The sequence below is a fragment of the Erinaceus europaeus genome, chromosome 16 (assembly GCF_950295315.1).
Source record: "Erinaceus europaeus chromosome 16, mEriEur2.1, whole genome shotgun sequence".
NCBI lineage: Eukaryota > Metazoa > Chordata > Mammalia > Eulipotyphla > Erinaceidae > Erinaceus > Erinaceus europaeus.
In genome coordinates, this window is record NC_080177.1 from 9,095,282 (window position 1) to 9,119,648 (window position 24,367).

The 24,367-nt window shown below is 43.3% G+C and overlaps 1 protein-coding gene across 3 annotated transcripts in view; it reads right to left on the reverse strand.

Moving 5' to 3' along the window:
• Positions 1-638: 638 nt before the first annotated feature.
• GCNT3 (glucosaminyl (N-acetyl) transferase 3, mucin type) overlaps positions 639-24,367 on the reverse strand; it is a 30,122-nt gene continuing 6,393 nt past the window's right edge. Inside the window, exons 1-3 of one of the 3 annotated variants that reach the window (XM_060174410.1) lie at positions 21,668-21,734; positions 7,130-7,208; positions 639-3,911 (exon numbers count right to left, since the gene is read on the reverse strand). In XM_060174410.1, the coding sequence (XP_060030393.1) occupies positions 2,518-3,911; positions 7,130-7,208; positions 21,668-21,706 (1,512 nt within the window). In that variant the 5' untranslated portion in view covers positions 21,707-21,734 and the 3' untranslated portion in view covers positions 639-2,517. Of the gene's footprint in view, positions 3,912-4,042; positions 4,141-7,129; positions 7,209-21,667; positions 21,735-24,367 lie in introns of those variants that run through there. The other 2 variants (XM_060174411.1, XM_060174412.1) reach the window with 2 other exon arrangements.

Sequence of the window (24,367 nt, forward strand, 5' to 3'; positions counted from 1 at the left end):
CTCTGAGAGTATGGGCCAAAATTCTTCTTGGAGTCTCCGCCATCTAGTTTTAATCTAAATACTTTATTTCCCCAGGTAAATAATTTCTCCAGGTAAATAATGGATTGAACCTGGGACTTTGGAGCCTCAGGCATGAGAATCCGTTGGTGTAACCATTATGCTGTCTACCCTCTGCCCTCCCCCCCCAAAGATTTTTTTTTTTTTTTTTTAGTAAGGAAGAGCAGATCATCACTCTGGCACATGCAGTGCAAAGGATCAAACTTGGGACTTCATGCTTGAAAGTTCAATGTTTTATCTACTGTGTCACCACCTCCTGGACTGCTTTTCCTTCTCCTTCCCTTCCTTTCTTTAACCAAAGCACTCCTAAGCCCTGCCCTATTGTGGCACAGAGAACTGAGCCTTGTCCTTTGTCCTCAAGCCAAGTTATGAGCTGCCTTTTCTTCCTGTCTTAACAAAACCCACCCATTCAAGAGCAGGAATTACCATAGGTAGAGCACATAGCAGAAATGTCCACAAATCCAAAACACACAGGAAGTTCAAACCTTGAGAGGTAAGACAAACATAGCTGCTCAATGCATTTGTAAGCTCTCTTCCTCTCCAGAGAAAAATTAATGAAACTGCTATGACTCAGAGGAAGCGAAAATCCAACAGATCTGTTGGTTTAATTGTCTGATTTCTGAAACACACAAAACAAACTTGGGAGAGATATGACTCTATCGATAAGGAGAACTTGGGTTATTGATTTCTTGCTTTTATATTTTTTAATCAGAGCATGGCTCCGCTCTGGCTTATGGTGGTGCCAGGGACTGAACCTGGGACCGTAGAGCCTCAGTCAAAAAAAAAGTCTGTTGCATAAACTTCTGTTTTACCCCCCTGCCCCTCTAAGACTTTTTTTTTTTTTTTTTTTTTTTTGTACCAGAGCACTAATCGGTTCTGGCTTATGGTGGTGCCAGGGATTGAACCTGGGACTTTGGAGCCTCAGGTGTAAGAGTCTCTGTACATAACAATTATCCTATCTAACCCCACCCAAGACCTTATCTTTTAAGAGTACTTTTACTTACCTGCATATGATTCTCAAGAAATTATCAGCATTTGAAAGATTCCACCGACCCGTCTTCCTCAAAATGACAACCAGACTCCCGTCATTTTTCTTTTAACTTCAGTTTTTGTTTATTGGTTTTAGCTTATCCATATAGCAGTTATCATTTATGCCACAAAAACATGCCCTGAGGAGGCTGACTGTGACACTTGGGGTTCATATATCTTAGGGAGTTCTGTCCTCTCCCTAAAAAGCAGCAGTATGTCCCCTTCAGAGGGGGCGAGGGACAGTCACAGGGCAAGGGGACACGTGGTGAAGTGGAGCACTGTTACAGGCACACACACACACACACACACACACACACACACACACACGGGTTCCCTCGTGAGCATATTCACGGGAGTGTCAGTCCACTCACACAAGGCAGGTTGTGGAGAAGAGCTAAGCTGTGCTTTTCCAGAGCACTTGCCGTGCAGAGAGGCTTCTGGAGCAACGCACAGAGCACCTGTTATAGACTGTCCCTTTCCCATCACACTGGACTGTGACAAGTCAACCACTTCCTGATAGTCCTGGCTCAGGAAGACTGTTTCATTGAGTGACACTGGGGAGGGGAGTCCCCCCCCCCTTTCTGTTGTTTCTCTTCAAGGAAATGTATAAGCCCCGGAACCACCAGAAGTGACTTTCCCATTCAATGACATGGGAGTTTTTATTCAAGAAGCGGAACTATGGAATAACCAGACTTCCAAGATTAGCTAGAAAGTACTAGTCTATTCCTGTCTCCCAACATAATTATTAATAAATAGTTCAATAACCTTTGTCTCCAACTGCCCCCCACACACAAATGTTCCAGATTACCCACTCCCACTCTCACAGGTGGTCAGACTGGACAAATTCCCCTGCTTTTTCCCCTCACGGCAGAGTCGTGAGTCAGAGCGAGGAGGCTTTCACTGAGAAAAGCAGCAGCTCTGCCCCCCGGTCTGTCTTTGACCCTGCTCCTCCTGCCATCAGTCAGAGTGGTCTTAGAACCCGAGATTGTTAAATATTACTAACAGCTACGAGACTGTCAATCACACTGTCCCCTTCTCTTTGGCTTCCTAAGACAGAAAACAGAGGTAGGGCTTTCAATCAAGGACTATTTCTTTTTCACTTGATTGTGTGAAAGGGGGTCTCTCTCTCTCTCTCTCTCTTTTTCTCTCTCTCTCTCTCTCCATGGAATCTCCTTCCCCATGATCCAAGAAGGATCAGGAAGGACAAGCTGACTCCTACCACATTTCACAAGACAAGGTCCCCCCTCTGCCCAGCTTTTCTTGCTAAGAACCAGCTCTTGTGTTCCATCTGAGAGGACCAGTGGAGGGGCTACCAGGCGCCGTAGCAGAAGACCCCACAGCAGATACACTCACCACACTGCAGGGGCAACCCCTGCCCCCACCCCACTCCATCCTGCACGTCTGCAGGAGTCCCCAGTGGCAGCAGCGGCCTCAGAGCTCCTTCCCATAGATGGCCTTGTGGCGTAAGTACTCCTCGAGGCACTGAATGGCATTGTCGTCCACCTTGGGGTCAAACTTGTTGGCCAGCAGGTGATGGGTCTGCAGCATCCAGTGCAGGTCACCCACCCCGTAGATGCAGACGCCCCGCTGGTGGGCCCCCGAACAGGGTCCATAGGGTGCCCCCTGGCTGATGTCCCCCTCGTGGCCCTGCCACTTGACCAGCCTGGCAATGGCGTTCATGTCTGAATTGTGGAACTTGGGGTGATAGGGGTCAGAGCCAGGCATCCAGGGAGCCCTCTGCAGGGTAGCCCACAGGTGCTCGTCAGGGCTGTAGGTGTCCTTGACCCACTCGATGAACCGCTGGGATCTGGGGTTCTCCAGCACCTGCTGGACGAAGGCCCTGGACACCACAATGTAGGCATTGCCAACGAACATTTGGAGGTTTTCTGGGGGAGGGTCCTTGAGCTTGTCGGTGCCGCGCACAGTGTCTGTCACCTCGTAGTGGTATTTCCAGCGGGACCTCTTGTACTCGGTGGGCACCTCTGACTCCATGCTGTTCTTCCCATTCAGCAACCTGAGGGCCAGCACCATCTCGGCGTTGGTCTTGGTGGGGAAGTCGGTCCCGCAGGTGTTGAGGAAGTACTTCCAGGGGACCGGGCTCCGGAGAAGGTCCTCCATGCAGTTGAGGTCTGCTTGCACCCGGGACCAGGAGGCATACACCACCCGCACCAACTTACTGGCCAGGAAGACATTGGGGAAGCAGGAGATGATGCCCTTGACCGCGTCCTTGAAGGAGTCGGGGGACTTCTGGTCCACGTGCACGCAGTAGATGTTCTGGGGGGCATACACAGCCCGCAGCAGCCGCTCGAAGTTCTCGACCTTCTCATGGACCACCATGGAGTAGGCGAGGGGGAAGGCCAGCTCGGCCCTGCTCAGGGAGAAGGTCAGGAACCTCCTCTGGGTCTTGAAGTGCGCACAGTCCCGGGTCAGGTTGAGGTAGTCAGGGTCTGAGAGGGGCATCCGCTTCTTCTTGTGTTCCAGGTTGTTCAGGAGAGCTCCTCTCACCGCCTCGGGGTCCCCCCGTGTGATGGCAGAACAGTTGATGGAGCTCTTGGCCGGCAGCTTCAGAGAGTGGTAGAGGGTGTCTCTGCAGTGCAGACTCTGCAGGTCCCTGGACTCCAGATCCGGGGAGTCCAGGTCACATCTGGACCGGAGAGAGAGTTTGAAGACAACGACAGCCAGCAGCAGGTAGCAACCCAAGGCCCACAGGTAGTGCTGCCGGCACATCTTCTTCCACCAGTTCATCCTGGGGCACCGGCAGTCAGGAGAACCCAGGCAGAGAGCCACAGGTGGAGGAGAAAGACGAGGTGGAGGAGGGTGGAATCCTTGGACAGAACAAAATGCCTTCAGTTACAAACTGCCCCCAAAACATGCTCCTGGGAATGTCAAGTTCACCTCCAAAGTGATGATGGAAAAAAACAAAGAAAGAAAGAGTATTTTCTCTTTCTGTACAAACCTCATCCACCCGGCTGACAGGAGGAGGTCTCTAACCAGACCTCTGCACAGGTGGGGTTGCCCGGCTCCACCTCCACTTCTACCCTGGGAGAGAGGGAAGCAGAAATGAACACCTGCTGACCCAGAGGTGTGATTCGTATGAGGAAGTCTCCACCCTTCATTCCTCCTTCTGCCCCCACCCTCTGGCAACCTGGTCTTTGCCATGGCTCTTATACAGGATGCAGAAAGTGTGCAGTTCTAGAAAACCAAGGGCCCTTTAAAAAAAAAAAAAAAAGGATGGGTGGGTGGGGGAGGGGAGAAGCATTTCTTACTCTGTATTTAGTAATCTATTTACAAGGATGCTTTTGCCACATGTGAATTCATCAGCTACATGTGGCATCAAACTAGTATTTTTTCTTTCTTTCTTTCTTCCTTCTTTTCTTTCTTGCTTTTTTTTAAAAAATTTTTTTTATTGCTACCAGGGTTATTGCTGGGGCTCAGTGCCAGCACTAGGAATCTACCACTCCCAGTGACCAATTTTTTTTTTCCTTTCTAATTTCCATTAGATAGGACAGACAGAAATTGAGAGAGGACAAGGAAATGGGGAGAGGGAGAGAGAAAGACACCTGCAGATCTGCTTTGCCACTCGTGAAGTAAACTCCCTGCAGGTGGGGAGTGGAGGCTAGAACCTGGGTTCTTGTGCTTGGTAATATGTGTGCTTAACCAGGTGTGCCACCACCCAGTCCCCATATCTAGCCACTCTTAAGCTGCGTCTGGGGCTGGAGGCTGGGGGCTGGGGCTAGGGCTGGGGCTGGGGCTGGGGGCTAGGTGCTAGGTCTTGAGGTAGGGGATTTGGGGTTGTGTTTTTTGGGCTGGGGCTTTGCAAACGATGTTCACACCTGAGGCTCAGAGATCAAACCAGATTGAGGGAAGATTAGAATAACTTTACATTATTTTGAAACTCTTCCTGCATGAAATTGTAAAATGTTTCAAGTAAGTTCCTTGGGAAGTTAGACTTGGAGAGAAAGCTAGCTGGGCCCAGAAGTCTTTCACCAATGTCTGTAAATTCTCTAGTTGGTCATTTACCCTCTTACCATTTTCAAATAACCATAACTCATTTGCAATCTACAAGAATATGTAACTCGGGGTTCTTTTTAGCCTAAATTTCATAAAGGACATTGTTAACTTCTAAAATGCATTGGTTGTTTTATGTTACTTTCTTTCCTTTTTTAAAATTATCTGAATTTATTGGATAGAGACAGTCAGAAATTGAGAAGGTAGAGGAGAGAGACACCTGCAGCCCTGCCTCACCTCTTGTGAAGCTTTCCCCTTCACGTGGGGACCAGGGGCTCAAACCTGGGTCCTTGTGCATGTTGATCGATTACTCTTTCCAGTGGAGGTGAGAAAAAAAATCTAACATGTCTGACACTTTTAAGAGATGTGCTTATTCTGTATTTTGAACCAAGAGACAATGCTTAAAAGGAAGTGGCCACAAGGTTTATTTATGCCAATGATAATAATATATTATACAATAAGAACATAATTTATATGCACTATAATTCAACTACTTTTCAAATCAGTAGCTACTTTTAGGATGAATCAATATTTATGAAAAGTTGGGAAAACAGTTTTGCAACCTTTATCAAACCAAAGGTTCATTGCTAGCCACTCAGGAAACTGCTTAACCAAAAGACAGTAGTTGGTGAGCAGAGAGCAGATTTAGTCAGGTAACAGGCAACCCTCAGAAGATAACAGACCCGCATTTCAAAAAAAAAAAAAAACCCAACTTACTCTGCGACTGGGGTTCATGGCTTATTGGGGAAAAGGGTTTCAAAAAAAAAAAAAAAAGAAGAAAAAGTATGGGGACGATGCAAGGATCCAGGTTCAAGCTCCCAGTCCCCACCTGCAGTAGGAGAGCTTCAAGAGTGGTGAAGCAGTGCTGTAAAGTCTCTCTCTCTCTCCCTCTTCAGCTCCTCTTCCTCTCCATTTCTGTCTTTATCAAGTAAATAAAAGATAATACATTTTTAAAATAAGTACATGAATAGAACTCTTAGCCTACCCAAGGTAGAAAATATATTTATTTCTCAGCAGAGACACACAGAGCTATGCATCTATGGAATGGGTGCTTGCTTGTGTTGGGTCAGAATCACTTCTTTCCAATCTTGGGTCCATACTTCCAGAGGGATAAAGAATAGGGCAGTTTCCAATGAAGGGGATGGGTTAGAGAATCCTGGTGGCGGGAATTATATGGAATTGTACCCCTCTTATTCCATGTTCTTGTCAATCATTGTTAAATCACTAATAAAAAAAGGAAAAAAACTTTTTATTGTCTGATTTAATCTTCACAGTATGCCTGAAATAAGGTCTCACTAGGTCTCTGGTACAGAGAGGAAAACAGACTAACATTTGTTTCCAGATCACCAATTCTCACATACATTGTAGGTAGAAAAACTGGAACTCCTTGGAGCTCCTTCTTCTCCAGTTCGGTTTTGCTTGGTGGTAGTTAGGGGGCTGTTTTGTTTTTTTAATATTTATTTATTTATTCACTTTTGTTACCCTTGTTGTTTTATTGTTGTAGTTATTGTTGTTGTTGATGTCGTTCGTTGTTGGATAGGACAGAGAGAAATGGAGAGAGGAGGGGAAGACAGAGAGGGGGAGAGAAAGATAGACACCTGCAGACCTGCTTCACCGCCTGTGAAGCGACTCCCCTGCAGGTGGGGAACCGGGGGCTCGAACAGGGATCCTTACCCGGTCCTTGCATTTTGCTCCATGTGCGCTTAACCTGTTGCACTACCTCCTGACTCCCCACCCCTTTTTAATGCTTGTCTATACGTCTGTTGATGCTCCAAGCTACAGCCACGTCTTCAATACAGTGCAGGGTCCTGAGGACTTTCAAAGAGAACCAGACATTGCCAGGTGGAGAAATCCCAAGAGAAGATGAGGATCCACCTTCTAGCCATAATTGTGTCTACTTTCTGAAAGTATGATTGCATTCTCTTTTGTAATGACTCTTTGTGGGAATCTAAGGTGGGGGCAAAGAAGAGGAGGAGGAGGAGGAAGAAGAAGGTGAAGAGGACGAGGAGGAGGAAGAGGAAAGAAAAACTCTCACCTTTAGAGGCTTCTTTCTTGCTTAGGGGAGCTCTCACAACAGGATGTGTTCCCAGTTCCAGGGGAAGATTTCTTGGGCTCTGTAAAAAAAAAAAAAAAAAAATGTGGATGACATATTCCCGTGGTCTGGGAGGTGGTGCAGTAGATAAAACATTAGACTGTCAAGCACACGGTCCCAAATTCAATCCCTGGCAGCACATGTACCAGAGACCAGAGTGATGTCTGGTTCTTTCTCTCTCTCTCTCCTATCTTTCTCATGAATAAATAAATAAAATCTTTTTTTTTTAAATGACATTATCTCCCTCCCCTCCATCTTCTTTCAGTCCCTTGAAAATATAATTTCTGCTCATCATGGGACATCCAAGAAAGTGGTCTCAAGTTTCTCCTCCATTTCTGCAAGGTAGAAAGTGGCCGGTAGCTCTCATACCCACTTTTTTGGCTTCTGCTCTCAGAGAAGAGAGCAGGCTCAGATTCATCATTCCTGAGCATTTTCACAAGAACCAGTCATTCTGAGAAGTGAGCGAGGCAAGAGAAACACTGGCAATATATGAGAAGGCAAGCAGGTATTTCAACCAGATCAGCCCAGTTTATGCCCAGACTCTCCTGTCATAGGACCATTGTTCAAAAGAAAAATAAAAGGAAAGAAGCAGCTACTCCAAAAAAAAAAAAAAAAAAGATCCATTTGCCTATCTCTTTTTTTTTCTTTCTTTCTTTCTTTCCTTCTTTCTTTTTTTTGCTTCCAGGTTTATCTCAGTGCTGGCACTTTGAATCCATTGCTTCTGGCAACCATTTTTTACATTTTTACTGAACAGGAGAGAGAGAAATTGAGAGGGGAGATAGAGAAGGAGAGAGAAAGACACCTGCAGACCTGCTTCACTGCTTGCAAACCTTCCCCCTGCTGGTGGGGAACCAGAGATTTGAACCTGGATCCTTTCTCAGGTCCTTGCTTTTTGTACTGTGTGCACTTAACCCAGTGTGCCACCTCCTGGTCCCCTCATGTGCCTATATTTCCATGTCTGCTGCTGACTTACAGGGTGGAAAAGTATCACAGGGTTTCAGAGTGATCATCCTTTGTGCCTGTGAATCTAGGTTCTCAACTTTCTGAAGAATGAGTAACACTGTCAAGAGCCCGAGGTGGTGGTTTTGACAATACAGTGTGGAATTCCTTCTACAAGTGGTTGTCTCTCCCTCTTCTGACCAAACCACCCATTCTTCATAAAAGTAACATAACTTGTATTGGCAAATTTTCATATATCATTTCTTTTTAAAAAAAAAGCTGAACTCAGGATTGTGGACTGAAAATACGAGTCTGGCTGCTATATCTGTGTGGCTCTTCTCATTCAACAACATGGCGTCCACAAAGGGACTCAGAGCAAATTATCCATCTGTCTAAGATCATCAAGGACCTGCCGGGAATACTGTGAGAACCAGGTTGAGCATGGTGAGGTTTTTCCCATTGAAAAATGGGGAACTAAGGAAACTTATCTCCCTGTCAGACTCACTCTTTCTGAGGTTCAGCTTGGGAGACAAATGGACCTCAGTTTTCTGCCTCCCTGTCAGCTTACTCCCTGTCTCCAGAGACCCTGCATTTTTCTGCCTCTAGGGGCTCGGCGTTCCTTAAAACATTAAGCTGGCTCCCCTGCTTCACCCTGCATTCCTTGATACAATGGCCAGCTCTCTTAGTAACTACATATCAATGTTCTGCTTTGTCTAACAAATGACTCAAGGCCTCCTCCCTATTTCCCCACCTATTCTGCTCATTTGATATATTCTTTTTCTAACCTCAAGACCCTCCCTGCCTGCAGGGTATTATTAATCCTACCAGTTAAACCCCTCACAACAGTTGCTAAGGAAATTCCTACCTTTCCCAGCCCCTTTTACCTTTCTCCGCCCCTTTGCTAACCATGTATGTTATTGTCAAGCCACTTCTGCTTCCAACTTGCCACTTCCATTTTCAGGCCTTTAAGAGCTTGGGCATGGGAAGGAATACAGAATTTGAAATGCCTCGCCACCATCAGCTCACTTCCTGGGTCATCTCTCTCGCGTCACTAGCCCAGCAGGAATGAGGGCCTTAGTACCAGCAAGGACACCATGAGGGCTATGTGCTCCTCTGGAACTTTCTAACTGTAGAGTGAGTGATTTATAGTCTTGAAGGTGTCAGCTTGGTAGACAGTCCTTGAGAATTGACTCAGAGAACTGTCTATCAGTTTTTGAAAGATTTTGTTAAATTCCAGGACCTCTATGTTGAAAGGTACTGATGAAAATCAGTTGAAAAAACAGTTTGTTTGTTTTTTTGGTGGGGGGGGGGGCTAATTTTCCTCAGTTGAAAGATTCTGAGAGAATATTGTCCAGTTTTCCTCAGCTGAGAGACACATGACCTCTTGTTCAAAGTGTTGTATTGGAGGCCGGGTGGTGATGCACCTGGTTGAGCACATGTGTTACAATGAACAAGGACCCGGGTTTGATCTGCTCCCCCAATCTCCACCTGCAGGGGAAATCTTCACGAGTGGTAAAGGTAGGCTACAGGTGTCTCTCCATCTCTCTCCCTCTATATCTACCTCCTACTCCCAGTTTCTCACTGTTTCTACCCAATAAATAAAGATAATTAAAATAAATAAATAAATGGGCAGAGGTAGATAGCATAATAATTATGAAAGAGACTCCCATCCTGAGGCTTCAAAGTCCCAGGTTCAGTCCCCTGCACCACCATAAGCCAGAGCTGAGCAGTGCGCTGGTGAAAATAAAACAGGATTGTATGTTAATACTTTGTGAATCTGACCAGGTGCCATCATTGTTAAGCCACTTGGGATACAAATATATAAACAATTGGACCCCAAGTCTAGAGGGAATAGTAAATCGATGGTTTTTATCATGGGGTGGGAGTTTTAACAGAAAGTACTACTGTCTTCCCTGATCCAGCTTTCTGGTCCTTTTTCCAACTATGACACCATCCCCTCAGATAACAACTCACCTGCATATTAGATGTCAGGTGCAGGCAAAAGCTAGTAGGGTCACGGGCACCTTGGAATATACCTAAAATAGACCTACTAGCTTTTTCCAAAATGGAGACCCCAAGTCTTCATCTGTAATATTCCAACCTTTAGGTTCATGATGAGTCAACAATTTGTTCTGCTTTATATCTTAATGCTTTTTCAGCCTCTAGGTTCCAGATGCTACCATGATGCCAACCGGACTTCCCAGGGCAGATGACCCCACCAATGTGTCCTGGAGACCCACTTCCCCAGAGCCCTACCCCACTAGGGAAAGAGAGAGACAGGCTGGGAGTATGAATCTACCTGTCAATGCGCAGACCAGCCAAGAGAGACAGAAAGTGGAGAAAGCGCTATGCGTCTGCCACTTTGACCTGAAAACTGACCTTCAGCCAACCTGAGTTTTTCTGCCCCCTTCCCTGTCCAAGTGAGTTCTTGGAGCAGGTTTAAGGATACAGCCTTGAAAAGGAAAAGTAGGAAATGATTTGACTCCATGGGCAGCATATGCAACTGAACACATCCTATCTTCCTGCTAACAGAAGACATACCGAGAGGGCCTGGAGAAGAGAGCACTTTTGAATTGGTCCGTCTAAATCAGTCTTGGAAATGGAACTACCCTGGAGACAACCATGACAGAGTCCTACAAGACTTTCCAAAGTGAGAGAAAGCTTTAAAAAAAAAAAAAAAAAAAGGATGGGGGGGGGGTCGGGCGGTACAACGCAGCGGGTTAAGCGCAGGTGGCGCAAAACTCAAGGACAGGCCGTGAGGATACCGGTGCGAGCCCCCAGCTCCCCACCTGAAGGGGAGTCGCCTCACAAGCAGTGAAGCAGGTCTGCAGGTGTCTATCTTTCTCTCTCCCTCTCTCCATTTCTCTCTGTCCTATCTAACAACAACGACATCAGTAACAACAATAATAACTACAACAACAATAAAAAGACAATAAGGGCAACAAAAGGGAAAATAAATAAATAATAAAATAAAAAAGGGGGGGTGGTCGGGCGGTAGCGCAGCAGTTTAAGTGAGATGACACAAAGCTTAAGGACCCCCTCCCAGCTCCCCACCTACAGGGGAGTCGCTTCACAAGCAGTGAAGCAGGTCTGCAGGTGTCTATCTTTCTCTCCCCCTCTCTCTCTCCATTTCTCTCTGTCCTGTCCAACAACGACAACATCATCAACAACAACAATAATAACCACAACAATAAAACAAGGGCAAGAGAGAATAAACAAATATTTAAAAAATACAGACCGATAACGAAACTGATCTGAACTTTTGGTTATTAAGTTAGGAATACTCGGAAGGTTGAAAGAAAATAAACGCATATGAAAGGCGAGTAAGGAGAGGAGAAAGAAAATGGGATCCGTTTCCGGATAAGGAAAAACCATGTTTTTTTTTTTCCCCCTCCAGGGTTATCGCTGGGGCTTGGTGCCTGCACTACGAATCCACCGCTCCTGGAGGCTATTTTTTTTTTTTTTTCCATTTTATTCGATAGGACAGAGAGAAGTTGAGAGAGGAGGGTAAGATAGAGAGGAGGCGAGAAAGGCAGACCTTCACTGTTTGTGTGAAGTGACGCCCCTCAAGGTGGGGACCAGGTCGAATGGGGATCTTTGAGCAGGTCCTTGCAGGTACTATCTGTGCTTAACCCAGTGCACTACCTTCTGGCCCCTCTGGATTTTCTTTTTACATAAAGACAGGTAAACAAATTATTCCTACCAAAGTAAAATAATTCTTCCCCAAGTCAAAGATAGGCTCAAGCTGAATGATATGGACATATTTAAAGACTAGAGTCTAGGGTGGAGAAGACAGAATAATGGTTATGCAAAGAGACTCAAGCCTGAAGCTCTGAGGACCCAGGTTCAATCTCCCACAACACCATAAACCAGGGCTGAGCCGTGCTCTGGGAAAAAAAAAAAAAAAGAAAGAAAGAAAGAAAGGAAGAAAAAAAGAAAGAAAGAAAGAAAAGAAAGAAAAGATCTGAGTCTAGATAGAAAGGGAACTCTTTGTGGTCAAGCTGATTAAGATCAAGTGAATTATTATAAGATTTTTTTTAATTTTCTTTATTGGGGGGTTAATGTTTTACAGTTGACAGTAAATACAATCGTTTGTACATGTATGCCACTTCCCAGTTTTCCATATAACAATACAACCCCCAAGAGATCCTCTGACATCCTGTTCCAGGGCCTGTACTCTGCCTCCCCACCCACCCCAGAGTCTTTTACTTTGGTGCAAACACCAACTCCAGTCCAGGTTCTGCTTGTGTTTTCTCTTCTGATCTTGTTTTTCAACTTCTGCCTGTGAGTGAGATCATCCCATATTCATCCCTCTGTTTCTTTTCTTTTTGTTTTTTTACCCTTCTCCCATATTTAATCTTGGCTAGAAATTTTGGGACAAAAAGGACGAGCTTGAGGTGAAGATGTCTGATGAAATAGGAACTGGATGGTTTTTCTCATATGATTTTGGATCCCTCTGTTTCTGACTTATGTCACTTAACATGATTCCTTCCAGCTCCATCCAAGATGGGCTGAAAATGGTGGTCACTTTTTTTTTTTTTTGCCTCTAGGGTTATTGCTGGGGCTCAGTGCCTACACTACGAATCCACTGCTCCTGGAGGCCATTTTCTCCTATTTTGTTACCCTTATTATTATTGATATTATTGCCATTGATGTTGTTGTTGTTGGATAGGACAGAGAGAAATCGAGAGAGGAGGGGAGACAGAGAGAGGAGAGAAAGATAGACACCTGCAGACCTGCTTTATCTCCTGTGAAGTGACACCCCTGCAGGTGGGGAGCTGGGGGTTCAAACCGGGATCCTTACACTGGTCCTCGCGCTTTGTGCTTCATGAAATCACCATTTTTAATAGCTGAGTAGTAGAATTTTTTTTGTAAATATCAACAGTATACTTACATAAAACCAAGCATTAATTTCTCTAATCTGCTAAAAGTACAAAGGTACTTTTGATAATGCCATGAACTATTTAAATAGTAAAGACATTTGTTATCAAATTGATTTCATGTTATCTTTTTTTTTTTTTTTAAGAGAGGAAGAGAGGGAGGGAGAGAGAGAGAGAGAGTGAACACAGCACCAAGACTTCCTTTAGTGCAGTGGAGGCTGGGGCTGGACCTGGGCCGTGCAGATGGCAAAGCAATGTACTACCCGAGTGAGCCTTGGCACGAAGTCTTCCAGATCTTTGAAGAGCTAACTACTATTTGCAAACATGGAAGTCTTTCCTATTTACTTTTGGAATCTGAGTCACTTTGTTCCTAGCAGATGAATCATAGCTGGTGATTGTTACTTTATAGTAATCTGAGGAAGAGTTTTAAACTATCTTGATTGGGGCCACTTGGAAACTATGTTCTTTCGTCAGGTGTGTGACCCTTGACTGCCTTCAAGGAAGTTTTTTTAAACTTTATTTATTTATTTGTTATTGGATAGAGTCACAGAGAAATTGAGAGAGAAGGGGGAGATAGAGAGGAAGAGAGACAGAGAGACACCTGCAGACCTGCTTCACCGCCTGTGAAGTGATTCCCCACAGGTGGGGAGCCGGGGGGGCTTGAACTGGGATCCTTATGCCGGTCCTTGTGCTTTGCACCACGTGTGCTTAACCTGCTGCGCTACCGCCCAACTCCCTGAAGGAAGTTTTCGATGCTTTCATTCTCTCTCTGATTTCTCTGTCTGTTGGAGTAAGTAAATTAAATATTTTGATTTTTTTTTAAATGACAAAACTTCCCAATATAAAATTCTAAAGAAGGGGCCAGGCGGTGGCACACCTGATTAAGTGCACACAGTACAGTGTGCAAGCACCAGGGTTTAAGCCCTTGGTCTCCACTCTTTGTGGTCAAGCTGATTAAGATCAAGTGAATTATTATAAGAATGATTTTTAAATGTCAACGTATACTTACATAAAATCAAGCATTAATTTCTTTAATCTGCTAAAAGTACAAAGGTGCTTTTGATAGTGCCATGAGCTATTTAAATAGTAAAGATATGTGTAATCAAATTGATTTCACACCACAAGTGGCGAAGTAGAACTGCAGGTGTCTGTCTCTCTTCCTCTCTATCTCCCCCCTTTCAATTTCTCTTTCTGCAACAAAAAATAAATTAAATAAAAATAAAAATATTATATATATAGTCTCCAGGGTTATTGCTGGGGCTCTGTGCCTGCACTACGAATCCACTTCTCCTGGAGGCTATTTTATTCTTTTGTTGCCCTTGTTGTTTATCATTGTTATTATTATTGTTGTTGTCGTTGTTGAATAGGACAGAGAAATCGAGAGAGGAAGGGAACACAGAGAGAGGCAGAGAAAGATAGACACCTACAGACTTGCTTCACTGCTTGTGAAGCGACCCCCCTGCAGGTGGGGAGTCAGAGGCCCAAACCGAGATCTTTACACAGGTCCTTGCACTTTGCACCATGTGCGCTTAACTCGCTGCGCTACTGCCCAGCCACCCACAAAATAAAATTCTAAATAAAGTCTTTTTGACTTAGAACTACTATTTTTTGGATTTTTCTAGCATAATCTCTGGTATATCCTCAATGATTTATTTCCTCTCCTTACGAAAAGATAAGTGTTGTATGAATTGAGTGTATTTGATATATTCAGTTCAGTGGAAAGTATGATTGGTGTGATTGTGTCAGAACTAGCGTAAGTGTACTAGAAATCATAGGAACTCCAAATTTCAAATATCCTGATATAATGTCTTTACTAACTTAAAAAAAAATTATGATACAGAGAAAAATAGGGAGGGGGAGAAAGAAGTGAAGACCAGAGGGCTTGAACTCTGGTCCTCGTGCATGGTAACTTGTTTGCTTTTCCTGCTGCACCACTGTCCAGACCCCTTTAATAACGTCTCTGAGCATCCCAGGAGACGGAATAGTGACAGAGATTTGGACTTCCAGGCTTGAGCTCCTGAGTTCAGTTCCCTGTACCACATATGGCAGAATGCTACACTGACTTCTGTTTCTTCTTCCTCCCTATCTCTGTTCCTTAAAATAAAATGAAACTTGAAAAAAAATAACTTATTTTATTTGAAACATTGTTAAAATTGAATTATTTCATTTCCTCTAAGGAAGTGTAAAATGTATTAGCAAAAGAATAGCACAAGGAAATAGAAATGTTATTAAAACACAACTCTAAAAGAAAATGATATTAAGGAGTTGCTGGGTAGTGGCATACGTGTTACAATGCTCAAGGATCTGGGTTCAAGCCCCTGGCCTCTACCTACTGTGGAAAGCTTCTTGAGTAGTGAAACAGTGTCTCTCCAAGTCTCTCTCTCTGTTACTTTTTTAAAAAAATTTAAAAAAATCTTTATTTTTCCTTTTTGTTGCCCTTGTTTTTTTATTGTAGGTATTATTGTTGTTCTTATTGATGTCATCGTTGTTGGATAGGACAGAGAGAAATGGAGAGAGGAGGGGAAGACAGAGAGGGGAAGAGAAAGACAGACACCTGCAGACCTGCTTCATTGCCTGTGAAGCGACTCCTCTGCAGGTGGGGAGCCGGGGGCTGGAACCGGGATCCTCACGCCGGTCCTTGCACTTTGTGCTACATGTGCTTAACCTGCTGCGCTACCGCCCGACTCCCTCTCTCTCTGTTTCCTAAATCCCACCATGGAATAAGACCATCTGGTGTTTGTCCTTCTCTTTCTGGCACATCTCACTTAACATGATTTCTTCAGTTTCTAGCAAAACAGAAGATTGTAGCATTTCTCACTGCTGAGTAGTACTCCACTGCATGTATATACCACAACTTTTTAAGCCACTCATCAGTCCTCGGACATCTGAATTGTTTACAGATTTTGGTTATTACATGTGGAACTGCCATAAACATAGGAATGAGTAGATCTCTTCTGCTAAATGTTTTTGTATTCTTAAGATTAAGATAACCAGGAGAGGAACTGCAATTTTCAACATTTTAAAATGATAAAATATTTTGAGGAATCTCCAGACCATTTTCCCCAGGGTTTGAACCAATGTAAATACCTACCAACAGTACTCTTTCTTTCTTTTTTTCTTCTTTATTGGGGGGATTAATGGTTTATAGTCAACAGTAAAATACAATAGTTTGTACATGCATAAAATTTTCCAGTTTTCCACATAACAATTCAACCCCCAGTAGGTCCTCCTCTGCCATCATGTTCCAGGATCTGAACCCTCCCCTCACTCCAGAGTCTCACTTTGGTGCAATACATAAACTCTAGTCCAAGTTCTACTTTGTGTTTTCCCTTCTGTTCTTGTTTTTCAACTTCTGTCTATGAGTGAGATCATCCCATATTCATCCTTCTGTTTCTGACTTAACTCATTTCACGTGATTCCTTCAAGCTCCATCCAAGATGAGGTGAAGAAGGCGAATTCACCATTTTTAATAGCTGAGTAGTATTCCATTGTGTATATAGACCACAACTTGCTCAGCTGCTCATCTGTTGTTGGACACCTGGGTTGCTTCCAGGTGTTGGCTATTGCAAATTGTGCTGCTATGAACATAAGTGTACACAGATCTTTTTGGATGAGTGTGTTTGATTCCTTAGGATATACCCCCAAGAGAGGAACTGCAGGGTCATAGGGTCGGTCCACTTCTAGCCTTCTGAAAGTTCTCCAGACTGCTCTCCACAGGGCTTGGACCAATTTACATTCCCACCAGCAGTGCAGGAGGGTTCCTTTGTCCCCACAACCTCTCCAGCATTTGCTGCTGCTGCTTTTTCTAATGTATGACATTTTCACAGGAGCGAAGAGTTTGCTCATTGTTATCTCTACTTTCTCTGACAGTCAATGACTTGGAGTATGTTTTCATGTTTCTCGGCCTTTCAGATCTCTTCTGTGGTGAATATTCTGTTCATATCTTCTCCCCATTTTTGGATGGGGTCTTTTTTTTTTGCTGCTGAGTTTGGTGAACTCTTTATATATTTTGATTATTAGCCTCTTGTCTGATGCATGGCATGTAAAGCTCTTCTTCCGTTCTGTATGGGGTCTCTTTGGGTAGTGGCTTCTTTTGTTGTGCAGAAGCTTTTTTTTTTTTAAGGACTTTTAAAAAAATTATTTATTCCCTTTTGATGCCCTTGTTGTTTTATTGTTGTAGTTATTACTGTTGTTAGGATTGATGTGTTGTTATTGGATAGGACAGAGAGAAATGGAGAGAGGAGAGGAAGACAGATAAGGGGAGAGAAAGATAGACACCTGCAGACCTGCTTTACCGCTTGTGAAGCGACTCCCCTGCAGGTGGGGACCCGAGGGGGCTCAAACTGGGATCCTTATGCCAGTCCTTGTGCTGTGCAGAAGCTGTTTAATTTGATGTAGTCCCATTGGTTTATTTTTGATTTAGTCTTCTTTGTAACTGGATTTATATCATTGAAAATATCTTTAAAAATTAGATGGAAAAGAGTTCTGCCAATATTTACCTCTGAGTATTTGATTTTTTTATTTTAACATCTAAGTCCTTGATCCATTTGGAATTTACTTTTGTGTTTGGTGAAGTACAATGGTTCAGTTTCATTCTTCTGCATGTTTCAACATAATTTTTCTAACACCATTTCTTGAAAAGACTCTCCTTTCCCCCATTTAATAGTCTGGGCACCTTTGTCAAAGACAAATGTCTATATGTGTGTTAACTCCTTTCTTAGGAGAAAGTTTTCAGTTTCTCATCACTGAGTATGATGATAGCTGTGGTTTTCTTGTTAACAGCTTTTACTAAGTTAAGAAATGTTCCATCAGTGGTCTGGGAGGTGGAGCAGTGATAAAGCTTTGGACTATTTAATTAATATGAATGAGAGGGGGGAAAATTGATTGTGTGTCTAACAAAGGGACTTTTCAAAGCTAACCCAATGACCAAATAATGTGATGACAACAATAACTATCCATTGTCTTCTCAAACTCTAAGACAGCAGGAACCTCACATCTCCACTATGTTCACAGGTATCCATAAACTAGCGCAAATATATACCTGAAAGCAGTAGTACACTAGAGTTTGCAGTGAGTACCCCCCAACACTTCCTCTCCACTATTCCAACCTTTGGGTCTATGATTCTTCAACAATTTGTTTGGCTTTGTATGTTAACTCTCTTTTCAGCCACTAGGTCCCTAAATTTTTGTAATGTAGTGTTGATTCTGGTTTGCTAAGACTTTGTTCAGGATCTTAGCATCACTGTTTGTGAATATTGTCTTGTAATTTCATTTGTGTGTGTGATGTCCTTGTCAAGTTTTGGCATCAAGTTAGCGTTGGCTTCATAGAAAGTGTTAGGATATTCCTCATCTTCAGTTTTTTAGGGGGTGGGAAGAGTTTGAAATGGATAAGAGGTCCTCTTTAAAAGTTTGCTAAAACAATCTGGTTTTGAACTTTCGTTTCATGGGACATTTTTTACTAGTGTTTCAATTTCCTTGCTCCTAATTGGTTTGTTCATGTTTCCTATTCCCTCCTGATTCAGGAGGCATGTGGCGCCAAGCACAAGGACCAGCATAAGGATTCCGGTTCGAGCCCCCAGCTCCCCACCTACCAGACATCACTCTGGTATATGTGCTGCTGGGGATTGAACTCAGGACCTCATGCTTGAGAGTCCAGTGCTTTATCCACTGAGGAACCTCCTGGACCACTCTGTCTCTCACCTCCCTCTCAATCTCTGGCTGTCTCTATCCAATAAATAAATGAAGATAATTAAAAAATTTAAAAAATTAAAAGGACTGTACCAGTTATTCTTAACCAATCCCATGATTCCAATTTCAAAGGGCTCGTGTTTCTTTATTTTTTAAAAATATTTATTTATTCCCTTTTGTTGCCCTTGGTTTTTTTATTATTATTGTTGTAGTTATTATTTTGTCGTCGTTGTTGGATAGGACAGAGGGAAATGGAGAGAGGAGGGGAAGACGGAGAGGGGGAGAGAAAGATAGAAACCTGCTGACCTGTTTCACCTCCTGTGAAGTGACCCCCCCCCTGCAGGTGGGGAGCCAGGGGCTTGAACTGGGATCCTTATGCCCGGTCCTTGCTCTTTGTGCCATGTGTGCTTAACCTGCTGTGCTACCATCAGACTCCCTAGGGCTCCTGTTTCTAAATGGACTTCTGAAAAAATAACAAGCCTACAGTTGGAAACCCCACCACATTCCCAGGCAGAATCAGACTTGGGTGTTGGACCAAGAGAATGACATAGATGGCATTTGAGGTAGACGGTTACTGAGCCAAGACTCAGGACCTGTGTGATTTATGGATTTATTTTCTAGCATTTTCCTCATACCAGCTCCACAGGCTGTAGCTTATCACAATAATACTCTGCAGTGGGCTTGGTCATACGCTGTTTTTTAAAAAAATGTTTCACATTATTGGGTTTGTGTTCGACTGCTAATGCCAGTCATTGTAGGTTTACCTTGGTGAGTGTCTTCCTGACAGATAACTGACTGAATTTCATACAAAAACCATAGTCACTAAACACCACAAATTCATATAAAAACCATAGTCACTAAACGCCACAAATTCATATAAAAACCATAGTCACTAAACGCCACAAATTCATATAAAAACCATAGTCACTAAACGCCACAAATTCATATAAAAACCATAGTCACTAAACGCCACAAATTCATATAAAAACCATAGTCACTAAACGCCACAAATTCATATAAAAACCATAGTCACTAAACGCCACAAATTCATATAAAAACCATAGTCACTAAACGCCACAAATTCATATAAAAACCATAGTCACTAAACGCCACAAATTCATATAAAAACCATAGTCACTAAACGCCACAAATTCATATAAAAACCATAGTCACTAAACACCACAAATTCATATAAAAACCATAGTCACTAAACACCACAAATTCATATAAAAACCATTCACATCAGACTCCATACTCTCTTGCGGTAAGCATGTCTATGCTTTTAACATTTTGTCTTCTGCACAAAGTAAACATGTCTGTAGCAGTATAACCCCACTAGGTAGATGACTGACTGACATTCTGATAAGTCTCGTCATCCTCTTTACTTTGAGAATCGGTGATTTTGACCACACAAGTCAGATGCTAATCTGATTGTGGGAAAAGAACCAGGCACAACCGGGATCTTTCTAGAACGGATTCAGATGCAGGATTTTCTCACAGGGAGACGTGAACAAGAACATCAACTTGGTTATGATACAAACCTCAAAAGTCAAAGAGATGGGGCTGGGTGGTGGCACACTCAGCTGAGTGCACGTGTTACCACGCTCAAGGCCCTGGGTTCAAGCCCCCAGTCCCCACCTGAGGCGGGTGAGGGAAGCTTCACAAGTGGTGAAACAGTGCTGCAGATGCCTCTTGTTTTCTCTCCCTTTCTGTGTTCCCTTTCTATCACAGTTTCTCTCTGTCTCTATCCTATATCTACTCCTGGAACAACAACAAAATCAGGAGCAAAAGAGTTTTGTTATAAAGATGCCACAAACCAAAGTCAGCCTCCCTTTTGTCATGTTGGGAGTTGCTAGGAGGAAACTGAGAGAAACTACAGCCTTGTCTCCGTGTCCACAAAGACACTCTCTAGGATAGAAATAAATCTTTATGAGCGTCAGTTTGTGTGCCCTTTCCACAGACAGGTGATATCTGACTGCAGAATAAGAGATCACTTTTTGATATTATATATGACATTCCTGCTCTCTCAGGTATCCAGATGTCCCTCTCCTCCCCTCCTTTGTTACAAGAACTGTGTATTTCTTTCTATGCATATAAAAAACTATATTAAGGGAGTCGGGCTGTAGCGCAGCGGGTTAAGCGCAGGTGGCGCAAAGCGCAAGGACCGGCGTAAGGATCCCGGTTCGAGCCCCCGGCTCCCCACCTGCAGGGGGAGTCGCTTCACAGGTGGTGAAGCAGGTCTGCAGGTGTCTGTCTTTCTCTCCCCCTCTCTGTCTTCCCCTCCTCTCTCCATTTCTCTCTGTCCTATCCAACAATGACAACATCAACAACAACAGTGAAAAACAACGGCAACAAAAAGGGAAAATAAATAAATATAAAAAAATAAATAAAACTATATTAAGGGAGTCGGGCGGTAGCGCAGCAGGTTAAGTGTACATGGTGCAAAACGCAAGGACTGGCATAAGGATCCCAGTTCAAGCCCTCGGTTCCCCACCTGCAGGAAGGTCGCTTCACAGGTGGTGAAGCAGGTCTGCAGGTGTCTATCTTTCTCTCCTCCTCTCTGTCTTCTCCTCCTCTCTCCATTTCTCTCTGTCCTATCCAACAACAATGACATCAATAATAACAGCAATAATAATACAACAACAATTTTAAAAAAACCAAGGGCAACAAAAGGGAAAATAAATAATATAAAACAGATAATTAAAACACTATATTAAAAAAAAAACTGTATAACTGTGACCAAGCTTCAAAGGGTGAGACCAGCACTCAGAGAAATCTAACACCCTCTCTCAGCTTAAATCCCCTCAATTTGCTCTGAATCATCTTTCTAATAAACGTCTCTTTGAATTGTTTCACATAGGTGTGACTATTTGGGGGCTGACCGGATAAAGTTGGTAAGTAAGTAACTGAAAAATGGGGAGTGGTTAGATGACATGAAATTATTAGACAAATAGCAATTACCAGAAATACCTACCATCACTAGGTTAGAGGAACAAAGGGAAGATCTAGGCATTATTAAGTTTAGTCTGTTGAGCAGGGGCCAACACGTTGAAACTCAGACCTCTGAGATGAGGACACTACTCAGTCAGTTCTGGGATCTCTGAGCTCAAAAGATGGCCGGCCCCCTGGTGCTGAAATCCAAGTCTGTTAGATCACTGGAATGTCTGTCAAGTTGCTTGTAACTGGATACTGTGAAGTGACATAATGGAACCCTTTCCTAGGCAACACCAGGCTGGTGATAGCCACAGAAGCAGGAAGTAGGTAGCAGCAAGCAGGAAGTCCCATCCCCAGCTTCACGTACCCGCCCTCCAGCACTTTCTGTGGGCAGAATCTAATAGCTCTGACTCAACTGATGAGTTTCCCTTCCTCCAACATCAGGCAGAGTAAAGCTGAGTCTGGGAGGATGGGCTTCATCTGAAGGCAACAGCAGAATCAGGCAGACCCGTCAGAATTGTCTTCTTCTTACAAGAATTGTCTTCCTACAAGAATTGCTTAGGCAGCCCCCAATACAGCAGAGGGAATTTAGGACTTTTCTTCTTCCCTTCAACCCCTTCTGCCATCTATAGATGAAAATAGACCAATGGCAGAAGACAGGGGGTGCTCTGTGCCCCCACTTTGATTGGTCTCACTGACTGTCTTCTTTGGTCATTGGACTTCTAAGTCATCATTGAGCTAGAACAATGTAGAGGCAACATTTGTAGTGTCTCAATCTAGAAAAATCTCTGCAATTTCTTTTCTTTGATCATTCTTTGATTCTTTCATTCTTTGATCATCAATTTCTTTTCTTTGATCATCAGCTCAAAGAGCCACTTTCTTTCCTATAGTCATGTTACAGACTCTCAAGAAATTGGGGGGGGCCTCAGGGCAGGCAGGTGATAACACAGGTAATGGTTGGGCATACATGTCACATTACAATGCTCAAGAACCCAGATTTAAGCAACTGGTTCCCACCTTCAGAGGGAAAGCTTCTCAAGAAGTAAAGCAGTGCTTTGGGCTTCTCTCTCTCCCTCTGTATCTCCCTCTTTCCTCTCAATTTCTGTCTGCATCCAAAATTAATTAATTAATAATTTTAAAAAATATTTATGTACTTTTGTTGCCCTTGTTTTATTGTTGTAGTTATTATTGTTATTGATGTCATTATTGAATAGGATGGAGAGAAATGGAGAGAGAAGGGGAAGACAGAGAGGGGGAGAGAAAGACAGACACCTACAAACCTGCTTCACTGTCTGTGAAGCAATTCTCCTGCAGGTGGGGAGCCAGGGGCTCGAACCAGGATCCTTATGCTGGTCCTTGCACTTTGTGCCACTTGCATTTAACCCGCTGCACTATCGCCCGACTCCCATTTTTAAATTTTTTGAATAAATTTTGAATATTGGTTTGCTTCACTATATTTTTTTTCCTGCCACCTTGTGCATGCCTGCTTCCACTTCTCCCAGTGTATTTCTCTCCTCTTTTATGTTCAGAGAGAAAAAGAGAAAGAGACACCACAGCGACTCTCCACTGTGAGAACGTGGGAGCTCTACCAGGTGAGCTATCTTGTGGTCAGTGGGTGTTTGATTTTTAATTTCACTCTCTTTTATTATCTTTATTTATTGATTGGATAGAGACAGCCAGAAATTGAGAGGAAAGGGGGTGATAGAGAGGGAGAGAAACAGAGAGACCTGCAGGCCTGCTTCACCGCTCTCTCAATTTCTCTCTGTTCTATCAAATTCAAAAAAAAAAAAAAAAATCAGGAGGAAAAATGGCTTCCAGCTCTGGATTCATCATGCAGCAAGCCTCGATAACCAGGTGGCAGTTAAAAAATATACATATATATATATATATATATATATATATATATATATATATACACATATACATATAATCGAACTACCTGAAAAGTTTCCTCCACTTACTACACCACAAAAGCACTTGCTTCCTCACGCCTTGTTATCAGCTGGTGTCATCTTTCCTCTTTGTCTTTTCCACAGCGGAGAGATAAGAAATGACATCTTCTACTTAAGGATCCTGGTTCAAGCCCCCGGCTCCCCACCTGCAGGGGAGTCGCTTCACAGGCGGTGAAGCAGGTCTGCAGGTGTCTGTCTTTCTCTCCCCCTCTCTGTCTTCCCCTCCTCTCTCCGTTTCTCTCTGTCCTATCCAACGATGATAATAATGACTACAACAATAAAACAACAAGGGCAACAAAAGGGAATAAATAAATATCTTTTTTAAAAAAAGAAATGACATCTCACTGCAGTTTTCATCGATACTTCTTCAACGATTAATAAGTCTGAACTTCTGGTCTCCATGTTTTTTTCACCATTCACGTTTGTTCTTCAGTTTCTTTCCTGTTGATTTTTTTTTCTGCCCATTTTTTTTTTTTTTTAGTATTGATCTTTCTTACTCATTTGTAAGAGCTCTTTGAATTTGCCACTGACTTGTCCTTTTGTTGGTTTTATGGATATTTCAGGTGGTATGCCATTTGTCTTTTTACATTATAGGACTTTTTGTTTATTTCCCTAGGGTTCATCCCTTACACGTAGAAATTTGTGGTTATGCGGAATGAATTTTATGTATGCTTCCTTTTCGGTTTTTGAGAATCAACTGATGCTTGGAAAAACCTGTTTTCACTCCAGTCATGAAAACACTTTGAGGAGCAGAGACAGCAGCCCGGTTCACATTCAGGTCTGCTGGA